At 51.5% G+C, this 17959-nt stretch overlaps 2 protein-coding genes across 3 annotated transcripts in view; one reads left to right on the top strand and one right to left on the bottom strand.

The window, feature by feature from the left end:
* The window catches only part of Arhgef11 (Rho guanine nucleotide exchange factor 11), a 121448-nt gene extending 115326 nt beyond the window's left edge, over positions 1–6122 (top strand). Inside the window, exons 38-43 of the mRNA XM_032898138.1 lie at positions 681–893; positions 1159–1515; positions 2415–2534; positions 3291–3517; positions 3853–4042; positions 5112–6122. Of these exons, the coding sequence (XP_032754029.1) occupies positions 681–893; positions 1159–1515; positions 2415–2534; positions 3291–3517; positions 3853–4042; positions 5112–5170 (1166 nt within the window). The 3' untranslated portion in view covers positions 5171–6122. The remainder of the gene's footprint in view (positions 1–680; positions 894–1158; positions 1516–2414; positions 2535–3290; positions 3518–3852; positions 4043–5111) is intronic.
* Positions 6123–7077: 955 nt separating this feature from the next.
* Lrrc71 (leucine rich repeat containing 71) lies at positions 7078–17801 on the bottom strand. 2 transcript variants are annotated; one of them, XM_032898136.1, is made up of 15 exons: positions 16888–17801; positions 14559–14708; positions 14348–14476; positions 14155–14230; positions 13926–14003; positions 11474–11542; positions 11088–11247; positions 10931–11014; positions 10769–10858; positions 9860–10009; positions 9577–9670; positions 9108–9196; positions 7944–8058; positions 7470–7591; positions 7078–7282 (listed from the first exon to the last, which is right to left on the bottom strand). In XM_032898136.1, the coding sequence occupies exons 1-15, from the start codon at positions 17045–17047 to the stop codon at positions 7172–7174; spliced, it is 1677 nt and encodes a 558-aa protein (XP_032754027.1). In that variant the 5' UTR covers positions 17048–17801; the 3' UTR covers positions 7078–7171. The 2 variants fall into 2 exon arrangements, with proteins under 2 accessions (XP_032754027.1, XP_032754028.1); XM_032898137.1 differs by having other exon boundaries at positions 7944–8055.
* Between the last annotated feature and the right edge of the window lie 158 nt (positions 17802–17959).

Below are 17959 nucleotides of genomic sequence, written 5' to 3'. Positions count from 1 at the left end.
TGCCTCTGTAGTAACAGGGTTAGCAGAGAAGGCCCTGCCTGCTTCAGCCAGAGATTGCTGTCAGAGAGTAAGAAGTATTGGGTGCTCAAGGAGTTCAGGCTTAAGATGTGATTACTGGGGTGGGATGTAGCAGCTCAGTTGGCAGGTAACTTCCCTTTGACATTGTCTGGGGCTTTTTTGTTTTCGTTATTATTTTTGTTTTGTTTTGGTAAATTAGGATCTTGAGTTTGGAGAAAAATGTACAGTTCCCTGCATACGTCACTCTTCTGTTTCCTTCCACTTCCTTCCACTTAGACCGTTTTCCTCTGAGTCCCACAGGTCCTCCATAGCTTTGTTCAGTGGCTGCTCTGTTATTTTTGTTATGTCAATTAACAGTATAGCCAGCACTTCTAATGCTCACACTCTGGGTTATCTTTTTTTCCCATAATACTCACCACCTTCTAACAAATGCTAATTTCCCAGTTTATTTTTATTCCCTGTGTCCCTCCACTAAGACCTTAGGTTCCACCCCCAGGCACAAGTCTTCGTCTACCAGTGTGTGTCAGGGGTCTGCTTCATGAGGTGCTTCATGAATTCCCATAGAGCTTATCAACTAGTGCTCCCAAGTCCTGGGTCTGCAGCCAGGCATGGGCTCACCTCTTACATCTCCTCCGCCATGCCCTAACACTCATTCAAAACAGGCCCCGGGCCTGAGCAGAGAGTTCAAGACAAGCAGCTGATAGCACAAGAGGAGCCTGCCCAGGAAGAGGATGAAGAGGACTTGAGGACCTTGCCTCGAGCTCCCCCCTCCCTGGATGGAGAAAACAGAGGCATCAGGACAAGGGACCCTGTCCTTCTGGCCCTCACAGGCCCTCTGCTCATGGAGGGACTTGCTGATGCTGCCCTGGAAGATGGTGAGTGCTTCAAAGACAGTCATTGGCCCTGGTGTCCCAGTGGCATAGACAGTATGAGTCTCACCTTCTACCTGCTCAGAGATTCTTATTAGATATGCTGGAGGAAAACCGAAATGCCAGCTGGTCAGTCAGATCCCACCAGCTCCACCCTTAGACTGCAGCAGACTCTGTTGGTGCAGGAGCGATGATACCCCTCTTCTCCCTGAGCCTTCCTTTAGTAGCCTCTGTGCAGTCCTTCCCTAAGGAGACCTCTGTCTTCCTACAGTGGAGAACTTGCGTCACTTGATCCTGTGGAGCCTGCTGCCTGGTCACACTGTGAAGACTCAGGCTGCTGTCGAGCCTGAGGATGACCTCACACCCACCCCTTCTGTCGTCAGCATCACCTCTCACCCCTGGGACCCAGGATCCCCAGGGCAAGCTCCCACTATAAGTGACAACACCCAGCTTCCGAGGCCAGAGGGCAGCCAGCCAGAGGGCGAGGATGTTGCTCTCAGTTCTCTGGCACACCTGCCGCCAAGGACCAGAAATTCTGGCATCTGGGACTCTCCTGAGCTGGATAGGAATCCAGCTGCAGAGGCTTCAAGCACAGAACCAGCAGGAAGTTACAAGGTTGTGAGAAAAGGTAAAGTATGTTTGTGCGTCCATCGTGTTCAGACCTCTGCTGGAGTAGAGGTGTGTTCCAGGCAGACACGCTGCACATCTTCCTCTGGGATACTGTGTGAGCCAACTGGCACTGGGACTTGGGAGAAGATAGTATTGATCAAGTCAGACAAGCAAGGTTCAAAGGCCTGGCTTGCTACTCAATGTCTGTGTGTCTTAGACAAATTTCAAAGCATTCTTCGTTTTCCTTCTGTAACAGAGGACATTTCCTACCTCAGCCAAGCACAGATCAACTTCCCAAATACAAGTTTTTTTGCTATTCTTCACTGATTATCTTTTAAAAATAAATAAAGTGTAACTCTTCCCAAGAGACTTGGGCTGTGCACAGAGGGGCTTAAGCAAAGCTGGGAGGTCCTTCGGAAATAGGGATAGTCTGGGAGCAAGTGCAGAGAGCGGTAGAGAAGATGCCCCAAGTTGGAGGTACTACTGTGGGCAGCTCTGTGGCTACCCCAGCCAGGTTTGAGTAGACCAGCAGGGCTAAGGGCAGGGTGCAGCAGATCCTACAGCACAAGCTGTGGTGGAGGGAGTGCTCGCCTGAGGAGTGTGGTCAGAAGAGTGAAGCCAGGCCTTACCACTGGGGCTGAGGGGCTAACTGGCAATGACTGCTATCAGTGCCTCGTGACGCTGCCCTGTTCTGTTGGCCAAAGGCTGCCTCTCCTGGGCTTCTGGGAACTGACCTGCTTCCAGTCTTCCAAGGTGACTTGGTGGAAAGTTATCTGCAGCTCCCAGGACAGAGCCATGTGTGATCTTATGCTCACTTTGTGCTTTCCTTCCTTCACTTTGTTCTCCCCTGCCATGTCCACTTGTTTCTCCCTCCCTTCATGCTTTGTCTCCCTCTTTCTCCCTTGCCTTGTCTCTCAGTCTCTCTACTCCCTGGTGGTGGTGTCGGTGCAGCCAAGGTGGCGGGCAGCAATGCTATCCCTGACAGTGGCCAGTCAGAATCTGAGCTATCTGAAGTGGAAGGCGGAGCACAGGCTACGGGTAATCAACTTCTCCTTGGAGCCAAGGCCAGGCCAGGCGGGAGCAGGGGTCCAGTGGGATAGTATTGGGCCCTTGCTGTCAGAGTTCCATTACCCAAAACATTGTGTGTGTTCCCTGAGCTGTCTGACATGGGTAGGAAGTAGTACCACATTAGCCCGGAGACAGCTTTAAGAAACCACTCACTGGGACCTGTAGAAGTCAATTCAGAGCTTAAGCAGCCTATGCTCAGGAGGTCTGGCCAGCGCCCTCACTCCAGTGTACTTAACCTGAGCAACTGCTTCCCAGCCCTATGGTGGGGGAAAGTTTGCATGGCTTTGCAGGCTCCCTCATGTTCCTATGGTGGGACTTCCAGTGACCCGTTACATATTGCTGCCGGCTATCTCTGACCTCCCCTGATCAGGTGATGTTTCTAGGAGTTGGTGACATGTAGGGCAGTGTCAACATGCATCAGTAGGTGTGAACTGAGGTACTTGAAGTACTGTTGCCTGCTGCCTTCCAGAGGGGCCTGAAACCTTGCCCCTTCCTCCCTTCATTCTCATCGCTGAGCATCTTCCCCTGGCTGGTGGCCAAACTGAGAACAGTTGCCATCTAAGAGAAAGGGGGCTCTGGGAGTCTGGTAGGCAACATGGCCCTGTATACACTAGGTTGTCTGTAGAAGTCCCCTTGGCCTTTTCTGTCACAGGGCACACTGGGGACATGGGAGAAGTACTCGAGAGTCTCTGCTTGTCTGATTTCTCTCTCTTGCCATTGGGGCAGGGAACTGTTTCTATGTCAGCATGCCAGCAGGACCTCTGGACTCCAGCACTGAGCCTACTGGGACACCCCCAAGTCCCTCCCAGTGTCACAGCCTTCCTGCATGGCCAACAGAGCCTCAGCACTACAGGGGAGGCCGTGGGGGTCAGTGTTCCAGCCTGGTCCACAGGGATGTGGATGTGATCTTCCGTACCATCGAGCAGCTCACCAGCAAGCTTCACAGACTGAAGGTGAGGAACATGGTGTCAGCCAGGGAGCCCTGCACCACTCAGCAGGGACACACACACACACACACACACACACACACACACACACACACACACACACACACACACACACACACACACACACACACAGACACACACACACACACACACACACACACACTTTTCTCTCTGAGACCCGGGCCTCCCACATGCTAGATAAACCACTAAGCTGCATCCCAACTCAGGAAGCATATATATATCTAGATATCTTCAACTGGAGTCCTAGGCTACCCTGCCTACCCTACCACACCCTCTGAACCTTAGCACTGGAATTCAGACACTCCCTACAACCTTTCTAGGACATGGAGCTGGCCCACAGAGAGCTGCTCAAGTCCCTCGGAGGAGAGTCATCGGGCGGAACCACACCTGTGGGAAGTTTTCACACAGAGGCAGCCAGATGGACAGACTACTCCCTCTCTCCTCCAGCCAAGGAAGCCCTGGCCTCTGATTCCCAAAATGGTCAGGAGCAGGGGTCCTGTCCTGAAGAAGGTGAGTGAAGTCACTCCCTGTGAGCGTGTGCCACCCTGAGGGATGCCATGACCCGTGAGTCATGTAAGCAAGTAGTGAGGCGTGCATGTTCCCATGACCCCCCCTGAGATGGAGTGAGCCCATCCCCTCAGCTTCACAAAGAAATATTTGCCAGGCATAGTGGTTTGTACCTTTAATCCTAGCACTCAGGAAACAGAGACAGCTGAATTTCTGTGAGTTCGAGGTCAGCCTAGTTTCAGGCCAGGAGGAGCAGGGGTTGGTCTGAGGCAAGGTCTTTGTTCACCGCTGGGTAAGCCAGGCTGGCTGACCCACCAGTTTCTTGATGTTCTCCTGTCTCCTGTTTCTAGGTGTTCTGCCTATCCCTTGAACTCTCTCTAGCCCCAGAAAGTGATCTTTTAAGGCAAGCTGCACAGAGGCTCCCCCCAAATAGGGACTAGTAATACAGAACCCCTGGCCTGCATATAAGTCTATATACCACATACATGCAGTGCCTAAAGAGGACTGGAACTAGAGTTACAGGTGTTTGTAAGTTGCCATGTGGGTGATGGGAATTGAACCTGGGTCCTCTGGAAGAGTAGAAAGTATTCTTAATCACTGAGCCATCTCTCCAGCCCCCCAGAACCCTCTTTTTATGTTGATTTGAGAAAGTAATGCGCCAGGAGAGCCTTGGTCTTCCTCTGCTGCAGGTTCTTAGTGGTTCAGATCTGGAACGTGAGGGCAAGGCCACTGCAATGACCAGATTCAGAAAGTTAAAAGGCCTAACCTGTCTTGGTTTGGGGGGCCAGAAAGAAATGCAGCCTCAAAAGAAACAAGGCTTGGACTGACATGATGGTCACCAAGCCTAACCATCTGAGTTCGAGTCCCCGGATGTACATATGGAAAGAGAGAACTGACTCTAGCAAGTTCTCTGGCTTCCACACACATTCTATTTCGTATAAGTGGAAAAAGTGTAATAAAGTTTGTAGAGGAGAAAGCTTTGTCACAGACAGCTGGTGCTGAAGTCATCCAGGGACATGAAAAAGGACATCTCAAATGTAGCCAGCTTCTCACCCTCGCCATCTTCCCACAGGCTCCGACATCGCCCTGGAAGACAGTGCCACTGACACAGCTGTGTCACCAGGACCATAGCATCCAGACAACCAGAGTCTGGCCTGCCTCAGAGCACAACCCTGGGAGGCCCAAGCCTCCCCTTGAAAGATGCCACGGGGCCAGGGAATCCCTCGTGTTGCCTGGTCTGTTTCCACCAGACAGTCCAGTTCAGTGTCTCTTCCTCTGTTAGCCCAAGTCTCCATGGCTTTTGTCTCCTGAGCATGTTGACCACAACAGAAAGGCCTCCACCCTGCATAGCCACATAGCCAGTGTGGGGTGTGCTGTGTGCACAGTGCCCTCAGGTGTGCATGTCAAAGGAGGAGGCTTATGTGTGATTGCACTTTTTTCCTCCCCTTCTTCCTAGGCCCTGAGACAGCTAGGTGCCTGGCTCTCCTCTTTGTCCCTTTAGTTTCCTATAAATGTCTATTGTATGTGTATCTTTGCAATTGTAAATAACAGCCTTTTTTTTCTGTCCCTGGCATGTTCAACCAGTTAGAGAGAGCCAGGCAGCAGCCCAGCTCAGGGCCATGATTGTTTATGTCCCACTGGCAGGGAGGTCTCCCAGACTCCAGCTCTGTCAAGCTCCAGGGCCCGCCTCTGAAGCCTTGGCCACTTCTCCCTTCTTGTTGTCAGGAGACGTCCCTGCAGGGTTCCCCAGCCCTTCCCCACCTGCCCCATAGAAACAAATACAGCAGGTACGGATCTCAAAACAGACCCCAAGAGAGATGTGGAGTGGATTGCTGGAGTCCCTGAGTTAAGTCAGGGCTCTTCCTTCCCCAGGGGCCACAGCACCATTGGCTCATCACCCTGTCCTCACGCCACTCCCCACGATGAACATACACACTGTGCTAGGTGTATATATACATATATATAAATATATATAATATATAAAATACAGATATGGAAATGACTGTTTTGCTGTTAAAATAATGTATACTCTTATTTTCTTCCTTTCATGGTTAAGATTTTTTTAAAGAAAAGTTAAATATTCTTCTATTGTGGTTGTATGATTCTTAGACTGACAGAGGGTGAGGCTGCCAAGAATGGGTAAAGGGCAACAAGAGCCCATGCTGCACAATCCTGCACCAGGTCTCACCTGTCCCAAAGTCCAGATGTGTAGACCCTCTCACCAAAGGTTGGGCAACTTACTCTGGCCCAGAAAAGGACATCGTGGTTACTTCACACAAAGGAACATGGCTGCTGTACCTATTGTCAGCCGCAAAACATGAAAGGGATGGTCACCACACTGCCCTCCTCCCTCCTTCCCACAGGTCAGAAATGACAGCTGAGCAAGTGTGGGTCTGAAGCCAGCTTTAGAGGACCTGGTACATAGCTGAGAAAGCCATGGATGGCCATGGTGCACCCTGACACAGTGACTTAGACTTAGAGCAATCAGAGAGGTCTCTGGAGCCACTCACCAGCCAGTGCAGAAGATGGAGCTCTGGAAGGTGGAGGTGGCAGAGGGCTAGAGATGAGGGAGATGTCCCCTTTACCTTGGCTGGAGATTCCCTGTAGGCTGGCATGGGCTCTCCAGAATTCTTAGCAGAGGCAGCCAGCCCTACTCTGGATGTCCATGATTTCTAGTTCCTGGCATGCCATGTTTAATGTTTGGCCTTTGCTCTGCAAATTGGATACCATACCATACCCTCTCCAGAGTGCCTTCTTCTTTGAAAGCAGAGCCCTGACCTCTTGAAAACCAGACAGACACATGGAGATAAGTATCAGAGAATGCTGGGGAATGGGTCCTAGTTCAAAGCCTGCTCCCTCCGTCAATTATGTTAACTAACCCCCATCATTGTAAGGCTGTGTGCACACTGACATGGCCTGGGGGATGCTACTGGGACTCTCGGAGCAATGGCCCTAGCCAGGAGCTCAGCTCATCCCCCAATGGAGCCATGTCTAGCTAGGGAATATGAACAGACTCAAGAACCCAAATGTTCCACACAGTTCTGGAGTGATTGTCAAAGAACAGCACAGCAAGAGACTATGTTACTGGTCCAGGATACTTTCCCAAGGAGACAGCGGCTGCCTGTAGGAGGCCTAGGTAGCTGTGGCCTCCTCCTCCCTGACCTTGGCCTTCACAGGGTCCCTTGGCAACATCAGTTCTTGAATCATGATGTGTGTTGGACACTGTGGGTCAAAGCAGTTTTTCTGAAAGAGAAAAAAAAGTTAATAGGAATGAAGATTTAACTCCAGGGAAAAAGCAATGCTCTGGACAGTTTTAGGGTTGTTGAACAGGGGAAGGCAGTCACAGCATTGCTAACTGCAGGAAACTTGGGTTACTGCATTGACACCAAGAATCAGGGCAATGAGACCTGGAAGTGGGCTACAGACTTACTGCCAAGGACAGCCACAGCAGACCCAGGGGGGCCTTGGGTGAAGTCTTGGACTTGGAGACCTGAACCTGGTATTGCACAGCGGTGAGGAAGCCTTCCAGCCCCACCTCTGTGATTTGGTTTCCTAAGAGGAAGCACAGATAGTGGCATCTGATGTCACTGGCAGCCTGGCTCCCTCTGCTTCCAAATTCAGCAGGCAGGACTGTACTAGCCCTCTACCCACTACCCTTTCTCCTTCACTTCCCTTTACCCTCCTGATGCCTCTTCCCCACCTAGCTATCTTACCCTTGTCACCACTGCCCTGGATCACCTCCCTGACCCAGCGCTTCCTCCTCCAGCCCCAGCCCCCACCCCAGCCCCATGGGTCTGGCAACATGGTGCTCCACTATTGGAGAATTGAGTCCATCCCATGGAGCTGGAACGGCACAGAGCCCAGGTAGTCCCATGGCAAGGATAGGCAAGGCTTGCAAACATACGGAGGAGGTTGAGGTGCAAGAGGACCTTGTTCCCAGGCAAGAAGACCTTCCCATCTCGGTGTTCCACGGGCTCCAGGAGAGGGTTAACCATCTCTGTAGCTTCAACAACCAGCTGCTAAAGCAGAATACTTATTGCAGCAGAGGAGAGGGGAGCTGGTCAACAGGCCATTCATTCATTCATTCATCCATTCATTCAACATACAGGTTTTGAATGCTAGTTATAATTCAGGCTCTGTCCTAGGTGCTGGAGAAACAAAAATAAATAAGCCCATACCCTCAAAAAGTTCCTTGGTGTGGGGGAGCCAGAGAAGTAAACATAAATGTGATGTGGAAGGGGCCCTGAGAGCAGAGGACTATGGGAGTGCAGACGTTAAAAGGCAGCCTGGGAGTGAAGAGTGAAGTTGTTCACTTAGACAGAGAGGGTGGGTTCCCCAAGCAAGGAATGTGGCAGGTCCAAGGGCTCTGGAGCCTTGGGTCCACACGGGACTGAGGTTTTTAATAAAGATCTGTAACTCTTCCATAAAGAGAGTAGTCTGAAAACTAATGTCCTGATGAGGGACAGTCTGCTCAAGACAAAGGCAGACTGGCGTGGGAATTAAAAAGCCATCCTCCTCCCATCTAACTTGCTCTTCTGCCAGAACTTGGCTTGGGTGCCAGGAAAGAAAGGGCAGGACTTTGAATTCCAGGAGCATGTGACAGGGTCGTGGAGTCTCCTCATGGAGAACCACTCAGATGTAGGAGAAGGGATTGGAAGACAGGATGTAGGTGGCCCAGACTTCCTAAAGACAGACTCTGAAAGGGGAGATCCAGCAGCAGGAAAGGGTCTGAAGGAGGGTCTATGTGGAGCAGTGCAGTGACTAAAAGTGTCTTGGGGAATGTCTAAAGGGCAAAAGCAACCTGTCCCTGTGCAGATGCCAGGTATTGGAGGGCTGGTGGTGAGCTGAGGGCCTTAGAGTACAGCCTCACTTGGGCAGCAGGTCCCCCTAGACAAGGGAGTAAAAGGTCCTGCCACATGGGAAGAGAAGTAGGGCATTCTGAGTGTCACCTCCACAGGAAGTGCAGGTTAGCTAGCACACTGTGGGTGTGTGTGGGTGTGTGTGTGTGTGTGTGTGTGTGTGTGTCCTCAGCAGTGTGAGAGCTGGGGCACACCTGAGGGCCACTTACTTCTGACTCCAGGAGGATGCTGCGCTTCTCTTTGGCCCCCGTCTTCATCGCTTTGCCCTTGCTTATCTTCTGCTCAGGAATGGTCACCTCTGGGACCAGAAGAGGAGCCAGAATGCACAGAGCAGACCCCGACACCACCCAAACTCTCCAGAGAAAGGGGCTTGGCAAGGCAGATTCCCCAAACTCTGAGATTCGGGGGGAACCATAGGGACATCTACAATGAGCTCCCATCCAGCTGAGAGCTTCCTTTTCTCAGGACAGCCATGGAGGTCTAGTCCTACAAGATAAAGTAGTGAGCCACAGTGTGTAGGCCAAGGGGAGCATCACTCATTGTAAACAAGGCCGGGGGAGAGTCTTGAAAGAACAGCTCCTGGCAGATGAAGTCAGGCCCAAACCAGGTCCCGCACCCTGCCCATAGCTCTTCCTCCAAGTGCGGGGAAGGTTCCCGTAGAGGGGTGCCCACACTTACTCCCCTTGCCTGCCTTTGGGGCATCTTCTTTCTTAGGGGTTCCTTGTGTGGGTGACTGCCCAGGTCCCAACTTCTCTTCCTTCTTTACAACTTCCTGTGCCCCATGCAAGAAGACATAATCGTGAGTAAGCTGCCTCCCAGAGGGAGAATAGATGAAGGTTTGGCCTGAGAGACTCCTTCAAAGGCCAAGTCCACTTGCCCTCCCCCCCCCTCCCTGTATACACCTTGGAAACTCCTGCCCTGCCCATTCAAGCCTCAAGGCTCCCCATCACCGCATGCCTACCCCTGACTTCTCCTTTTTCTTGCCTATGGTCCGAGGGGCTTTCATTGACTGCATCTTTTCTGCCTTGTCCACCAAAGTAACGTTGCTGATCCCCAGATTCTGAGACTTATCTCGGTCTGTTTTGGAGTCCCCGTGTCGGGAGGAGGAAGGCTGCACTCACAAACAGGAGGGTGTGGAGGAAGTAACCAGAGCCTCGCCCCTCCCCACCCCCTTGCCTATCCATCAGTTCCAGACAGAGCCCAGAAATGGCAGAGAATGAGCTGAAGGCCCAGGCTCTCACAGGACAGGGAAATAGCCCACTTTGAATTTGACTTTAAATTTATTTATTCATTTATTTATTGCAATACTGGGGATCAGATCCAGGACCTCGATTGTGTTTTGTGAGCACTGTACTATTGTATATCTTCAGACCTTGGTTTTATCGAGCCAGGGTCTCACTTTAGCTCAGGCTGTCCTTGAACAACTGTTTCATCTGCCTCCTAACTGACAAGATTCATAACATGCCCAGCCAGCAGATTTTGTTGAGGTAAGTGCCAGGCAGTATTCCAAATGTGTTTTATATATAGTAACTCATTTAATCATCTCAATTCTGTGAAGAAAGTAACAGCTACCCTGCTTAGTTACGGAAAGTGCAGCTCTGGGTTTAAGCAATGAGTTCAAGATCAGAAAGAAACTGTTAATATGGCCGGGAGGATTTCAAACCAGGTGGTCTGAACAGCATCATTGCTTTTAACTACACTCTAATTGTCGGAGTAGCTGTATAGTTAGAATCCCAAGTTGGGTTTGGCAGACCATAGGCCTGGAGAATCCAGAGGGGCAAGAGGATTCAGGGAATTTAAGAGTGCTGGGCAGAAAAGCAGTCGACCTGGAAAACAAACACAGCTGTCCTGGAACCAGGCAGCTTCTCACCGATCGAGACCGCTCCTGCGTTCCTTTCACCAGCAGCAGGCGGCGCCGCTCCACTACCTCCCTGTGGGTCAGCTCAAAGGGGCGCAGGACCTGAGGCAAGGCCAGCTTCCTGCGTCAGACACCTGCGTCAGATCCCCTACCCCGCCCAGCCTGACAACCCACCTCGGCCAGCTTCAGGGCTCCCTTGTCTTGAATGTGGTTGTGCGCTAGGGACAGCCAGAGGAGAGAGCGGTTCAGCCTCAGGCCCTGGAGAACAGAGTAATTTGTAAGCCAAGGACAAGCTGGCACCCCCACACAGGAAGCATCCCACCACACGCACATCCGCAATGTAGCCGGCTCCCTCATCCCCGATGTGGTTGAATGCCAGGTTCAGTGAAACAAGGGTCCGGTTGCTGCTGTGCAGTGTGGACAGTGCCTGGCCCAGGAGATGTGCCCCGTGGTCGTTGATGTTGTTGTTCCTCAGAGACAAGTGAACGATCCTGGAGGAGAGAGGGAAAAGGAGGGGGGAGGGGGAGGGTGGAAGGGGAGAAGGAGAGGGAGAACCGGTGTTCCTGGGGCTCAGGGCCTCTTGGGGAAGTGAGGGGTTCTAACTAATAGGTGGAGGGGCAAGAATTAGAGGTGCCTAGGATAAAGAAAGGTCAGGGCTAAAAGTAACTTAGAAGGGGGGACAAGCCAAGAAGGAAAAGTGAAGTCAAGGAGACTCACGTGCTGTCCAGTCCCATTAGCTTGTTAAAGGACTGCTCTGGTATGGGGTTCCCCTCCAGAGATACCTTCCTGAGAAGGAGAGGGATCTGAGGCCTTGGAAACACCACTGAGGCCACACAAGTGGGAGGGAAATAGAGTGAAGGGTGGACATTTGGGGAACATCTGGGAAATGGAACCTAAGGATATCCGCCAATATAAGAAATAAATCTATGGGGGCTGGAGAGATGGCTTGTTAGTTAAGAGCACTGACTGCTCTTCCAGAGGTCCTGAGTTCAACTCCCAGCAACCACATGGTGGCTCACAACCATCTGTAATGGGATCCAATGCCCTCTTCTGGTGTCTGAAGAGAGTGACAGTGTACTCACATACACAAAACAAATAAATCTCTTTTAAAAAGACATAATATTTAAAAAAAAAAAAGGGCTGGAGATATGGCTCAGTGGTTAAGAGCACTGACAGCTCTTCCAGAGGTCCTGAGTTCAAATCCCAGCAACTACATGGTGGCTTACAACCATCTGTAATGAAATCTGATGCCCTCTTCTGGTGTGTCTGAAGACAGCTACAGTGTACTTGTATATAATAAATAAATAAATCTTTAACAAAAAAAAAAGAAAGAAAAGAAAGAAATCTATGACAATTCCCCAGGTTGAAATTCCAGAAGCATGACCAGTGATTTGGTAGTCTCTAAGACAGCCTTGACTGAGTCCTACTTCTAGGTACCCAGGCCATGCCAGGTAGTTCTGTCCAATGGGGTAGCTAGAACTGGTGACATTTGTTTGTGTGGTGGTGTTTCGGTTTGGTTTTCTCTGTCCTAGACCAGGCATTAAGCTCACAGATCTGCCTGCCTCGGCCTTCCTTAAAGTGTGTGTACCAGTAACACTCTCAATGAACAGAATATGGCAAAATGATCGGATGTCATTTCTGAGTTTAAGTTACAAGGACTGGTTTCCTCCCTGGGTGCTCTCAGACACTCAGCCAGGTAATGAGAAGGCCCACAGTCAGTCACATAAGCCAGATGAGAAGCAGAGTCCCTTCCTCAGCTTCCCCTGAGAGGGCCACAGTCCCAAGCCGAGCTTTCCTGCAGCCTCAAGCCTGAGTCAAAGGAGCCCAGCTACTCTGTTTCAGAGTACTTCAGAGAAACTCCCAAGGGGATGGTTAGTTGATTTGTTTGGTTTTGAGACAGGATCTTACTCTAGCCTCAAATGCCTCGGCCTTGGCCTTTTCTGCACTACACTTTTAGGCTCACATATGTTGTCTTACTCCATTCTCTTGATTGTTTTAAGCTACTACAGTCTTTGGTTACTTTGTTACACAGCAGCCAAAAAAAAAAAAAAAAAGTCATGACCTCTACATGGTAATAACTTCTCTCCCAGTCCTAAGAAAATGGAACCAATGGGTAGAAATTTCTCTATTCAAATATTTCCCATGGTATGTAACTGTGGCTGTTTGGGCTGCCTTGTTTCATATAAACAATTCATGTAAGTCATCGTACACTGCTTGGCTTATTCTTACATAATGAATTCTCAAGGTTCTTTTTCTGCTCGACCCTTTGCTTCTACTCCCCCACCCCCAAAGACACAAGCCGCTGCCCTCAGGGAACATGCATCGGGTTCACAGGAAGAAAACCCTCACGTAGAGCACTGAGAGGTACTTAGTGTGAAACAGGAATTGACTCTAGGGTCCTGTGGGAACCTGAAAGGGGGCAGACAGCTAAGTTGGCTTTGTCCTTTGTACAGCAAACTGTAACTGGTTACTGCCTGCTTTCTGTTTGTTTGTTTGGTTGGTTGGTTGGTATTGTTTGTTTTGTGTGTGTGTGTGTGTGTGTGTGTGTGTGTGTGTGTGTGTGTGTGTGTGTGTGTTTTACAGGATAGGTTTTCTCTTTGTAACCCTAGTGGTGACTGTCCTAGAACTCATTTTGTAGACCAGGCTGGGCTCAAACTCAGGGATCCTCCTGCTTTGCCTCTTAAGTGCTAGGATTAAAGGTGTAGGGCACCACTGCCCGGCTGCAGTGCTGTAGTCAGCTACCCTAAACCTACCTCTGTCCCCACCCATCCCTGTGATTCCTACGCAGCGAGCTTAGCACCACCCCCTACAGACGGCCTTCCAGGTCTTCCTGCACCACAGACCCATGTGATGGGCAGCACTCCTCCAAGTCCACATTCCCACACTGCCGCAAAGCAGTGTCTGTTCCTGGGCCCTCCTCTCGCTGCTGGCTCCATCAGGACATGGAGCAAGGGCCATAATCTCTGAGGAGAGGGAGGGGCTGATGAGAAGAAAGGATGAGACCTCAAAGAGCTCTATGGATGCCACGTGCTTCTCCGGTGGGAATCCTGCCACCCAACAGACTTGGGCTGAGCCCCATTCCCAGCCTCGGTCTAACTCTGTAGGCAACTGCTTCCCGTCACACACCCTAGCCAGGCCACTTAGACACTGGGGCCTGACCACAACTGACCTGAGTGTGGGTGAACAAAGAGGCAAAAGGGCGATGAAAGCGGTCAGGGTCTTTTCAGTCAGTCCCACCTTCCACAAGCTGGTATTAGAAACAGAAACAGCTGGACGCCATGCCCCCCAGGGAGCCCCTTCCCACAGTTCCCCCAACGCACCCTCCACCCTCCCCAGCAGAGCCCGCTGCTGTCTCTTTTCAAGCCAGCCAGAGGCTGACCTCCCACAATGCCTCTCACTTGATGGCCTGCAGCTGGCTGAGGGGGGGCAGACATTTGGAGAAAATACCCAGAATCCGTTCTTCAATTTTCCAACCTGAGGAGAGAGTCATCTCAGACCCTGAAGGAGCCTGGTATGAACTGCTGTGAGCCAGTAGGGGGCGGTGATGCTCTGGGGTAATGAGCTGCGGGGGGCGGGGGCGGAGATCATCACCTCGAATGTAGATCTCTTTCACTGCCTTGCTGTCCTCCTGCTCCAGCTCCACTTGGATGGTGGGCCGAAAAAACACATACTTGCTCTCTAGGCTGTTCTGGCTGCAGGATGCCGACAGCCTCTGGTCATCTAGAAGACGTGAGAAACGGGAGAGGGCCTGCAGCTCCAGCGTGCCCCGCCCCGTGAGTAGGTTGGGTGGGCTGTGACTCACCTTGGACGGGCTTTTCTGACATGGAGGCGGAAGGGACAAAGCTCTGTTGGGGCCGTGGCCGGGTGACAACTTTGGGAAAGTCCGTGTATCCTGACCGTGCGCAGAGCTCGGCGAAGTCCGTCTCCAGGACCCCAGTGCACTGGTACTCCTCTGCGGGGCAGCAGTAAAGTGGGCCCCGCCTGCAGCGCAGCGGTAACCTCCATGCTCACAGCAGCCCCAAGTGGAAGCTGCTTTGCTAAGACCAAAGCCGAAAACACTAAAGGAAAGCAAGAGCTCACAGAAAGGGTCCTACATCTACCTAGCTGGGTTGCTGACACGTTTGTAAAGGTTTCGGAGATTCTCGTTGTCTTGATAAATTCTATTAAATCAACCATGCCCACCACCTACCACCCTGAGACTCTGTAATAAGATGCAAAGCTGGTGTCTGACACCCCCCTCCCAAGGGACCCCTGCTTTTCAGTTCTTACTATGGTAGCCCAGGAAGGGCTCTGGGAAATGGGGAGTTCCTGCCAAAGCCCCACAACAGCACCCCAGTGTCACTTGTGCTTGGCCTTCTACAATAAATCTGTGCAATAAGGGAGCCTAGCCCCAGGTCACCAAGAGGCCGTATGACACAGAAAGGGAGAACTCCTTGGGGAAAAGGTAAGAGGCACTTGGCCCCTGTGGCCAGCTATCAGTGGGATTTCAGACACATGGGAAACAGTCAGCCAGTTAGCCCGATCTCCTCATTTAACTTAGAAGGAAACCCGTGGGCGGTGGGTGGTCCCTGCACAGCCCTACGCATGTTCAGGCTGCCTCTTCTCAACTGGATGCACCCTCCACCCTTCTTAGCACCGCCCACCTCTCAAACGCAGAGCCCCTCAAACTTTAACATTCATGAGGAGTCTGTTAAACAAACACCCTCCTGGGCCCATGCCAAAGCTCTCCTAGCTTTATTCCCTACCAGACAGTCTCAAAGGAATTTGGTCCTGTCCTCAGACCAATGCATAATGGCCCCAAGCACAGTTTGAGAAACTACTCTAATCTGCATACCTGTCAGCCACGTCTGCCCCTGGCAGGACATACAATGATAACTGTAAGGGTTTCTATGACCCCCGTGTTGCCCTTATCTAGGGTCCCTGTACAGTAGTCGCTTGAGTTCTCCTCCCTACATCTGCCAAAGCCGCTCGAACTATCCTTGCTGGAGCCTTCTACTTTGAGTCTCTTCAGGCAGAGTTGTGACCCATTTTGGTCTCAGGCCTAACTTTCTAGCACCCTGGCAGTTCCTGGTTCCCAAAGCGTTCACCCTGCCACTCTTCGGTCCTGAGGCTTCTCCTGAAGGCTCGCCCCTGCATGTTCCTCCCAGCTTTCTTCCCATGAGTGTATCCCTACCCAGTTAGCATCCCAGACTACAAACCTGGGACTCAGTCATGCCGGGTTCCTCTCCATCCCCCTCACCCTTCACCAATTTCTACCTCCCAGGAGCCTAACACACCTTGTGGCACCTTCACCATCCTGTGCCAACTACCACAGCCCCTGGACTGGGCTACTCAGAGTCACGCTCCCATTTCTGCTGCTCTTCTGTTTCCCGTCTGCTCTGCGCACAGTCAGTGCTTCCTTCTCTCTCTCTTTTATTTTTTCCTCCGGAGCTGGGGACCGAACCCAGCTTGTCCTCCTTATGAAAGATGCTCCAGTTCCTCATACCCTGCCTGTCGCTGCACACTAACACTGACAGAGAAATGGCACCTCACAAAGGTAGGCCAGCAGCATCTTTTCCCAGTGTGTTTTATTTCCATTCCAGGGAAAACAGGGTCCTTACCTCTTTAATAACAAGAGCATCGAATTTTTTATCAAGATGCCTTTCGATATATTCCCTTGTGTGTTTAATTGGTTCAAATTGGGTTCCATCATTGCAACATGAAAAGCCATGGTCCTGTGTATCCGACTTTAATAACTTTCTTTAAACGTGCCAGCGCGGAACTGTAACTATGGCCACGGGGCAAATACTCAAAGGTAACTGTTGTCTAAATGAATATCCATAGAACTATGTTCATAAACCTTCCCGCAGCACAGCCCTATCTTCTCACCACTGCCCCAGCCTTCTTCGGCCTATCTTATCACATCTTACAGTGCACGTCAGCGTCCCGGGGCAATGTGTACTCTTTAAGACCAACCCCTGAGGAGATGGGATGTGGTGATCAACAACATTTGATCTCGGAGGAGATAGGGAGACCTCTGAGCTCTGGGTCAGCCTAGTCTACAGAGCAAGTTGCAGACCAGTTTTAATTTAAAAAGGAAAAGAAAAGTAAAAGCCAAGTCCAATTAACCCAACCCTGCCAGGCCAGCATACCAGGATTTTTTGACTCTTCCTCACCCACCGGGGGCAGGACACTTGCTGCCTTATCTTTCGCAGCCCGATCCCCCTTCTTGGTTACTGCACCAGATGACTTTTGGGTCCCAGGACGCGGTGTCCTGGGTGAGGCCCCTGTAGCGCTTGGCTCACTTGACATAGCGGTGGTTTTGGACCCCTCCGAGTGAGAGGCAAAATGAAACTCTGTGGGCTCCCTCTGAGGATCTCCAGTCAGCCAAGCGACTCTTGCGACTGCCCTCTCCAGGGCAACCGAGCCTGATTGGGTGGGGCTGTGGCCGGAGCAACCGGCAGAGAGTGCACGTGAAGGCCCCAGACTCAGCCCCTGCCAGGGCCAGTGGGCGTGGCTAGGCACGGTTAGGGGTCTGTGTAAACAGAGAAGGGTTCCGGGTAGGGCATAGATGTGTGGATTCTAGGGCAGTGTGGGGTAGGCCCCTAACGGTCTGTGCGGTCTGTGCTCGCAGGGGGTTGGGGGGAGAGGACGGAGGAGAGCGCCTTGTGAAGAGCCCAAGTGGTCAGGGTTCGGGCTATGCTGAGTTCTCCTCTACTCAGCTACCTGGAGGACTGGAGGCTTTGCTGATTTGATCTAGGAGGTCCCATCTTTATTTATCATTTCGCCATCCTGGGCCTCTTGGAGTTGCTTGGCTTCCTCTAGCCTGGCACCTCATTCAGCAGCGCCACATGGATCCCGGTATTTCCAGCACTGATGCCGCTCCCTACAGAGATGCTACCTCTGAAGAGACCTCCAAACTAAGGGACACTGGGGACACGGTGTTGCTGGTGTTTTCATTCAGCCACTCAGCTTTTAGAGGAACATTTATTGAGTGACTACCGTGTGCCATGGGAAACCAAGAGTGAGCGAGCATAAACACGGGAGTCCTGCGTTCAGAGAGCTGGTGATCAGTGAGCGAGCATAAACACGGGAGTCCTGCGTTCAGAGAGCTGGTGATCAGCCTCTCCACTAGGGGGAGGCAGAGGTAGGCTGATCTAGTAACGTGGACACCACAATGGAGTGCAGCTTGAGCTGTGACCCACGCCTTTAACCCAGCACTCA

This window comes from Rattus rattus, chromosome 3, assembly GCF_011064425.1.
Source record: "Rattus rattus isolate New Zealand chromosome 3, Rrattus_CSIRO_v1, whole genome shotgun sequence".
In the NCBI taxonomy this organism is placed as follows: domain Eukaryota; kingdom Metazoa; phylum Chordata; class Mammalia; order Rodentia; family Muridae; genus Rattus; species Rattus rattus.
This window is presented reverse-complemented; position numbering and strand designations above follow the sequence as displayed.